We start from the raw sequence: 9,319 nt of genomic DNA on the forward strand, positions 1-9,319 counted from the left end.
TTTTATGCGTTAGTGCATAAAAGCAAAGTAACCGCAGGATGTGACTCAAGCTGCCCACTTGCTATGATGTCCTGGTGTCCTCACACGATACAAACGAAACAGGGACACTCATAAAAGTGTTGTCCTAGAGCCAGCGATCAAAAACTCCACAGGATACCTCGTATTTAGCCTTACCTTGAACCCCTCAAATAGAGTGTATGTGGCTGGTACTGACAGAGGACTGGCGCTTTTCTAGTCTTACTGACCAAACAAAGGACTTCCGACAACAAGCTACTTTAAGCACGCATTCATAGAGCCCTACGTTTTATCTACCTTATCTATTTTTCCCACAGCCCACAGGAGGACAGGTGCAGCACTGGAAAGCTTAAAAATACAATAATGGAAAATACGATGGTGATATTTATCTCTGGAGCTTTTATTAATTAGTTAATTATAACATAAATATAACTGAAAATTTCGTGTTTAGAACATCCGAACGAGGACAATGCATCTAAGTCTGACTGCTAAAGCAAAGAGAAAACTTTTAGTGTGACTGTGGAGCTGATGGGAAAATGAGGAGCTTTAATTTGGAGAAAGTGACGTGATGCCGCTGGGGAACAGACCGACAATAAACAGTGTTACTGTGTGGCCTGAAGAGTGTGCTGCTTTTTTAATTGGATATATGTACGGATAAGATAGCAGCCATTTGAGCCTGTGACATAACCGGTCTCATTCAACTATCAGCATTTAAATAAAGTTTACATTAATGTCTTGCTTTTATGCACAACATGAAAAGTGCACCTGACATCGCCAATAACACGGAAAGGGCGTGCTGTTTTTAACAGAGCATCTGGATTTAATTAACTGACTTTAAACTCTACAGTGAATCCATCCCATGTTTTACATGAGACCTGAACTAAATCCAGATTTTCTGTGCTGCACGACACAGGTCTCCTCCTACAAATTAGTGATGGGATTTCCGGCTCTTTTTTAGAGATCCGGCTCTTTCGGTTCGGTTCACTACAAAGAGCCGGCTCTTTCGGCTCCGAACCGGCTCTTCAGGTTGTTTTTGTTGCTTTAATTAATTTATTATTAACAATAATATAAAATCATGCACAAAAGGAATTACTAGCGAAAAAAAAAGTGGTTTTATTTATATATGTTTATATATATATATAGATATATGCGGTGGCCCCTAGAGACAAAACACGTACAAACTCCAAAACACATTTCTAGCATGAACTGAACTTCCAAAGCAGAGCTACTAGATCACTTAAATTACACAATTGAAAGCATGTGTGTATTGTTTGTGTATTTATACACAGGCACTCATATATATTCAAATAATTTAAAAAAAATGTTCATTTACCTGTTACTACCACACACCAAATCCGGTCGTTGGTACTTGCTGGCTTGTGTAGCCACTAGGTAACAAAAGCTCAACACTGCGCCCTAACATCCTGGAGCACTTCTGTTGTCTTTTGTATGTGTTTTGAGTTTTTACGTGCTTCGGAGTTTGTACGTGTTTTATAAGTGTTTTGGTGTTTTTACGTGTTTTGGAGTTTGTACGTGCTTCAGGGTTTGTACGTGCTTCAGAGTTGGTACGTGATTTGAAGTTTGTATGTGCTTTGTCTGTAGGGGCCACCGTAAATATACTTTTATTTATTCACTCCACATAAAATGTAATAAATAAATCATATAATACAAAAATCAACTATTCATATTTCAACTTTTAACTATTTAAATTTTCAGATTTTTCCTTTTACAAATTTAAAGTGAAACAACACAAAACACTGCAAGCCACAACACAATTAAATATAAATTAAAATATGAAAACAAAAAGAACATGCATATTCTCTGTCATATGGGCCTGCATGAATAAACTTTCTGAATCCTTTATCATCTGCAACTGAAAATAGTTGTGGATGATTACTATACCTTTATAATGTGACGTTGTTGTCCCTGGCTCTCTTTCTCTCTCCCTCCCTCTGGCTCTGCTCCTGTGCTACTGAGTGTAACTACCGCCCCTCCCCCCTCTGCCCAGCGTAAAGCACAAGGCTCGCGTGCTGAGTGAAGCGGAAAAAAAGTGCGAGAGAGAGAGGCTGAGAGAAAGAAAAAAAAAACCCACGTGAGGACTCGCGATAAGGAGTCGGCTCGCGTCGTTCACGTCAAAGACCCAGCTCTAAGAGCCATTTCGTTCGCGAACAACCCATCACTACAAAATGAGTTTGAGCTACTTCACCCACAACGTTCGAGTGCACTAGATATGAAATCTGGAACAAATTAAAGCACATAAAGTTTTGGGTTTGTTTTGTTTGTTTGTTTGTTTTTGTTTTGTTTTGGGTTATGAGCTGAGCCCTAAAGAACAAGCGGTTTGGGATCTCGTCCGGGTCTCGCCTGGACTTTGGTTTTCCTGCATTCTTCTTTGTTACAGAAACTGATGCTTCTTCCTTCTCACGTGAGAATAAAACATTCCCACTTAAGTAATGAGTTTAAGGACTTACTGTATGTGTTTGTGCATGCTGCTGGCAGCAGCGACAGAGCTTTAACTTTAATGTGTTTGAAACCATGATTTTACTTGATAAGGGGACATTTTATCTTTATTTGTGTATTTTTGTTTTTGCGTTGCTAAATTTCAACCACTGTCTGCATGACACATTTTATGGTTATATTTAGGCATGGCTTGTGACACATAAGTGTCAAAGTCTACACTCTGCAAATGATCTTACTAACGTGAACCTGTGAAAAATAGACGGTCCAGGTCCACAGAGGAAAAAAGTATTTGAGATCTGTCTTATGTTTGTTTGCATTGTTAATCTTAATGGCTTTTCACTCCAAATCAAACATTTTTATCATTTAGGTGAAAACTTCCTGACTTCTTGGTTTGATTTGAGCCTTTAAAGTGAAGGCAATCTCCTCATCATGTCCTGTGACTCGGACCCTTATATCTTCACCACCGACACCCTCCCTAGTGACCTCCGCTTCCTCCCTCCGCTTGCGAATGGCCACCTGGGCTGGAGGGTGTACAATAATATCATGCACATGGGGGGCGTTTATAATGGGGAGGGTGGGCGCTGCCACAGAGCAGATGTCCCCTGCCCCCTAGCTGTTAAGGTGGAGCTAGAGGAACCTGTCCAACACACCTACAGCCTGGACACCCACAAAGGTAGACTCTCCTGTGCAGGTGTTTTCTCCATGGTGTTGTTGCTGATCTGGTCTCATACTTCTCTCTCCTGTTCTTGTGCAGGCATTTTTATTCACACTCTGAGCTCCGCTAGCGCCACTGCCACACAGTCTTTGTACTCTCACCGACACTACCCCAACCTGATGGTGATGGAGATCCTGCTGGAGCGTCAGGTGACCTCACAGGAGCCCGTCACGGTTAAGCTGGTCAGCTCATTCACACCTCAAAGCAAAGACATCAGGTTTGAGGCCGGTCCTGATTACAGAGGAGGCAGGTGAGGCTAACAGCATTTTTTTGAGTTTTTAGTAAAAGGAAAAACTGTTTCACAGTCTAAATCCAGCCCTCTCTCAGCCACATCCAGGGACAGACAACCACAGCTGAGTACCCTGGAGGTTCTTGTCCTACTGTGCACCTCATCTGGACCCCCGTGCCCGTGACTCTGATGCTCCCTCCCGAGCACAGCGAGGCTCGCTGGGGTTTCATCCTGGTCGCGGCCAGCAGTTTAGACTCGGCTGAGGCCAGTTTTGATGAGGGCCTGAATCTGATGGCAACTGGGAGTCTGCGTCCATCTCACGAGAAGGCCTGGCAAGAGCTGTGGCTGCAGAGCAAAGTGGAGGTGACAGGGTCTGAGAGCCTCTGCAAGGCCCTGATTGGCTGCATGTTCTACCTCCTCAGCGCTTTCCCGTCCATACATGACACCTCCAGCTCTTTTAGTGGAGTCAGTCCAGGAGGGCTCTCTAATGGTGGAGAAGGCCAGGACTACTGGGGCCATGTTTTCTGGGACCAAGTGAGGCTAGATTCAGCCAATGGCCATGTGTTGTTGATTCTGTTATATGTTGTGTCACACAATGACTCTTCCTTCCTGTGGCAGGACATCTGGATGTATCCCGGGATAGCCCTTTTTTATCCGAAACTAGCCCGAGCTGTGCTGGAGTACAGGGTGGGGACCATAGATGGTGCTAAAGACAACGCACAAAAGCAAGGCTACAAGGTATGAGACGATCGGAGGAGTGTTGGTTTTTTTTTCTACTGTTTTTTTTTCTGTTCAACTCTGAAAACAGTACTGGCTACACAGATCAACACACAAACGCATTCATGATGTGGTGGCACATCAGAACATAGTAAAGTAAATAATAAAGTTACAATAATAAAAAAAATAATAAAGTTAAGTAAGTAAGTAAAGTTTATTTATATAGCACCTTTCATCGACATGTGTCACAAAGTGCTTTACAAGGTAAAAACACAGTACAGTCATAAATACATCATAAAAACCCTGGTCTAGTTAAAAGCTTTTTGAAATAAAAATGTCTTCAGCTGCTTTTTGAAGGTCTCCACCGAGTCCAAACACCGTAGAAATTGGGGAAGTGTATACCACAGTCTGGGTGCAACAGCTTGGAAAGATCGGTCCCCTCGAGTTTTAAAACGAGTGTGGGGGACCACTAAAAGGTTTTGGTTTGATAACCTCAGGTTACGAGAAGAGGTATGTGTACGAATCAAATCAGCAACATAGGGAGGGACCTGTCCCTGTAATGCTCTAAAAGTTCAAACTAGAAATATAAAATGGAACCTAAATCTGATTGGTAGCCAGTGCAGCGACTGTAACACAGGGGTCATGTGAGCTCCCTTGTTTGAGGGGGTCAGTAGCCTCGCTGCAGAGTTTTGAACAACCTGTAGACGAGCTAGCCCTTTCTTGTTTAGACAAGTAAACAGGCTGTTACAGTAGTCGAGTCTTGTAGAGACAAAAGCATGGATTATCATCTCGAGTTCACTTATCGACACGATAGATCTAAGTTTTGAAAGCTTCCTCAAGTGAAAAAAGCAGGTTCTTACTATCTGATTTAAATGTCCCTCCAAAGAAAAAGCTTCATCAAAAATAACACCCAGGTTTCTAAGGTTATGTTTCTGTGAGGAACCTAAGTCACCCAGTCGCCGTTTAATATCAGGTATTGCACTGTCTGGTGCAATAATCAAAGTTTCTGTTTTGGCCGGGTTTAGCTGTAACCAATTATTGTTCAACCATTGTTTAATGTTGGTTAAACAGTCAAGTTATTCGTGTTAATATTAGTTTCCACCAACAGTGGTGATTCCATTTGGTAGATTTACACAGTTTCCACCCAACCAAACTCTCTAAATCTTTGGTTATGGACTAAACAATAACATCCAACATGTTCGTTGTTCAGTTTTAGAGGCTCCCAGGCGGATTTTGTTATCAGAACAGGTCTTAAAACACATTCCTGACACAGGAATTAATATTCCTGTGCAGACATTTACAATAAAGTCCATTAAGACATCTTTTCAAATGTTGTGCTTTTTTTAATATAGGATGTGACATATTAACCTTCTGAATACTTTCACTTGGACATATAATCTGTAATATCAAAACTACTGAGAACCAGAGCAAATCTTGATACTATTAAGAGTTTCTGAGGAATTTCAGGCAAATAACTCAGTGTTAGATTGTAAAAAAAAAACAAGCGGTGGGTACAACAGTGAGGCAGAAACGACAGATTCAACTGTAAAATCAGATATACTGTAAAAGATAAACAGGACGACTTTGTTGAAACCTGGTATCCTTCCATCACTTACTTGGAAAGAGATTATGATCGTAATAGCTGTTGCATGTCCTGGTGCATTCACAGTGCCCATTTTTAGTGGAAAATCCATGTTCTCTTATAATCCTTTTTTTCTTGCAGTTTTTTTTTTTTTTTTTTGTTTAACTGTGTGACATATTCTGAGAGTAAGAGTAACAACTGGGATATAATAATGAAAATCCTAGAATAAAGATGAACTTGGCATGAGAATACAGCCGCATGAACACCTCAGACCCTAGTGGTTGTAATATTTTCTGTACATCTGCACCATTGGTGCACAGTTAGTATCTGCTGTATGCTATTGTAGAGGCATATATTTGACTCTCTGTAGGTCCGGCTTTACTTTTTAATAATAACAATCAAACAGAGTCTGAGTCTTCTAAAGAAATATGCTGTTTTACAGGGTCTAAAGTTCCCGTGGGAGAGTGCTGTGTCAGGGAGAGAGGTGTGTCCAGAGGACATTTATGGACAACAAGAGATTCACATCAACGGAGATGTCACATTGGCTTTCCGGCACTATCTCTACCTCACCGAGGTATGCTCGTTCACATCCCCACTCACTGCCCCTTCTACCTGGCGTCGTTAATCTAGCTCTTTGCTTTAGGATCTGTCTATGTTCAGAGAGGGACTGGGCAGCGAGGTCATCTATGGTGTGGCTGATTACTGGGTTTCAAGGGTAACCTGGAAGCCCGAGGACCAGAAATATCACCTAGATGGTACTCAACCTCGTCACGCTAAATAAATTCAGTGCATCAGTTACCCGCTTTAATGAAAGGATCTGACTCACACTTTGGTTTATTTTATATTGAACGTTAACTTCATGTTGTTTCCATTCAGGTGTCATGCCACCCGATGAATATTACTACAATGTCAATGACTCTGTGTACACAAACACAGTGGCCAAGCTTGGGTATTTGTATTCAAGATTAAACTTATAACTATAACACCTTATAACTTATGTCTTATCAATATCAGTAATAATGAAAATATCTTATTTGCCAGTCTTCAGTTTGCTGTTGAACTGGCTGAACTCCTTCAGCACCCTGCGCCGAAAGAATGGCAAGCAGTGGCCGAATACATTAAGATACCTTTTGACGAAGAGCATCAGTACCACCCTGAGTACGACGGCTACATTAAAGGTTAATATTTGTTTCTGTTAAGAAAGAACCTTAAATATTCTTAACTTGATGCCAGAATGTCCTCTGGGTGACAAACAGGGCATCCCGTGAAGCAGGCGGACACAGTGTTGCTGGGATATCCTCTTGGATTGCCGATGTCCCCAGAGGTTAGAAGGAATGACCTTGAAGCATATGAGCCAGTGACAAACCCTCACGGTCCAGCCATGACATGGGTATGAAAGACACAGCATCCTCTATGGTCACATGAAACTGCTGAATGAACTAAATTTGAGGTTTGTTGAATTTGTGTCAACAAGAATTAACCTCCTAGGACCTGGCAACCACATCATATTTTGTCCCAATAGTAGAAAGAAATTAAAAATACATGCCATGAAAGAGTTTGGGTCTTATGAGGTTAAAGTAGTTATTAAGACAAAAGGGGATCCAAATCAGTACTTAATGTACTTAATACGAAGTCTTACTTCTCAGTGTGGTGCAGTGACTGACTTTTGTGTTCATATTTGAATCAAAACTTTTTACTTTCCATTTTCAGGGGATGTTTGCAATCGGCTGGCTGGAGCTCGGGGAGGCTGAGAAAGCTCAGCTTTTACTTGAAAAGTGCTTCAACAACATCCAGGGCCCGTTCCAGGTACCCTTTGGCTCACACATCCACATAAACACACACCTGACATTTACTGGGATTGAAGATTGATTACCTTTCCTCGCAGGTATGGAGTGAATCATCCGATGGCTCCGGTGCAGTCAACTTTCTCACAGGTATGGGAGGATTTCTGCAAGCTGTGCTGTTTGGCTACACCGGTTTTAGGTTAGTTCTTAATCCAGGAAATAAACACTTCGGTGTGTTCAGTCCACAGTGTGTTCACAGTGATACAAAGCTTCACATAGTTGTTTTATATCCTAGAGTTCAGAAGGACTGCTTGGCATTCTCGCCACTGCTTCCCAACGACGTCTGCGAGCTTTGTGTCCGTGGTGTGAACTACCTGGGCAGCCAGATGGACTGGCTGCTGAGGAAGGAAGAAGTCTGTATCATACTGAGGGAACAGGAAGGCAGTCCAGGCAACACTAAGCCCTGTAATTTACAAGTTGTCCTGAAGGCATCAGGAACTAAAATCCCCCTCACACCAGGTAAAGCACAAGTTCAAACATGCAGTTTGAACATGCAGCTCTTCAGAGCAAGTTTTATTCATGAAAATAATTTGATAGTTTCTGTGTTAATAAGAAACAAACACGTCTCACAGTATAGCAAAAAGAAATGATCATTTAACTGTTTATATGGGGACACAATATTGATAGAAGTGAAAAACATTTGAATCTCATAATCAGGGAAAAAAACTTCAAGACTGTGATCTTCTCCAGCTTACCTTATCTAGGCTGGAAGTGATGTAAAAATAATGTGTGGGGCATAAACTCAAAAGCATAGCCTGCCAGAAAAAGAGAAAAAGATTGCAAACCAGTGTGCATACCTGAACCTGATCCAAACTTGTATACGTCTATATTTTCAGGGCAGCCGGTAACTTTCCCTCGAGAGCCCGGATACGTTTGCAAACTGATTTCATCTGCTTCCTGCTGGCTTTTCTGAAACCTGAGCACCGATCCTCCGAAACATTTCACATGCTGACAGTTGAAAGCATATTATTTGTTTTTATTATATTTTGCTTGATTTACTAAATGTATGGAATAAAGAAGGGCAGTGTTAATTTAAGTCCCCCAGCAGCTACGGATCTGAGCAGGGCAACAAATAATACACTGATGGATTTGTGTAATATTTGTGGACTTTTAAAGTTAATTTAAAAAATACAGAGAAACTTTGAGTCTAAATTACTGAGTTATTGAAGTTTGTGATGTCAAAGGAAATATGATTATCAGAGTTATTAAAATTACGTATTTTTATTTAGTGTTTTTGTTTTAGTTTTGAATCTCTTCCTTTCACTTTAGTTCAGAGCAGCTTTGACATTTGAGTTTAATCTTTGTAAGTTTTTTTTATATTTTATGTATGCTAATTGTCCTTGATCAAGATGGGACTCACCAGGCACCGCATTGTAACAATATTATCACTTGATTTAACTCACGATATGATACTATAGCAATTTTAAACATTTTGTCATATGCAGAGTATTGCAGTAACATTTACTGTGATTTACCAACGGGAGTATTATCAGAATACAAGCCGCTGGCAGCCAGTTGAGTCGGGTCCCCTCAAGTTTGTTTGTTAATCAAGACTCAGACATCTGGAGACTGATGGCAACATGTTCGCCATCTGTCTGCATTTATAAATTAGACAGCAATTATTTGCACACCTTCAGCAATCTGTCTGACAGTGATTGCAGTCAGTCCAACTCAGACTGCAGTTGTTTGCAGGAATGCATAATGTGATCAAATTAAACAAATCACCAGCCATCAATTTCTTTTATAGGTTTAAGGAGGTT

At 41.0% G+C, this 9,319-nt stretch overlaps 1 protein-coding gene across 2 annotated transcripts; it reads left to right on the plus strand.

Annotated features, from left to right (window-relative positions):
• The first annotated feature begins 2,205 nt into the window (after positions 1-2,205).
• On the plus strand, positions 2,206-9,165 carry pgghg (protein-glucosylgalactosylhydroxylysine glucosidase). 2 transcript variants are annotated; one of them, XM_087844366.1, is made up of 14 exons: positions 2,206-2,437; positions 2,840-3,145; positions 3,227-3,437; positions 3,515-3,950; positions 4,035-4,154; positions 6,158-6,289; positions 6,359-6,470; positions 6,592-6,664; positions 6,757-6,893; positions 6,972-7,105; positions 7,426-7,521; positions 7,601-7,698; positions 7,795-8,018; positions 8,396-9,165. In XM_087844366.1, the coding sequence occupies exons 2-14, from the start codon at positions 2,902-2,904 to the stop codon at positions 8,470-8,472; spliced, it is 2,094 nt and encodes a 697-aa protein (XP_087700492.1). In that variant the 5' UTR covers positions 2,206-2,437; positions 2,840-2,901; the 3' UTR covers positions 8,473-9,165. The 2 variants fall into 2 exon arrangements, with proteins under 2 accessions (XP_087700492.1, XP_087700493.1); XM_087844367.1 differs by lacking the exon at positions 8,396-9,165 and having other exon boundaries at positions 7,601-7,649; positions 7,795-8,012.
• Positions 9,166-9,319: the final 154 nt, after the last annotated feature.

This window comes from Neolamprologus brichardi, chromosome 7, assembly GCF_056152115.1.
Source record: "Neolamprologus brichardi isolate AB-2024 chromosome 7, ASM5615211v1, whole genome shotgun sequence".
NCBI lineage: Eukaryota > Metazoa > Chordata > Actinopteri > Cichliformes > Cichlidae > Neolamprologus > Neolamprologus brichardi.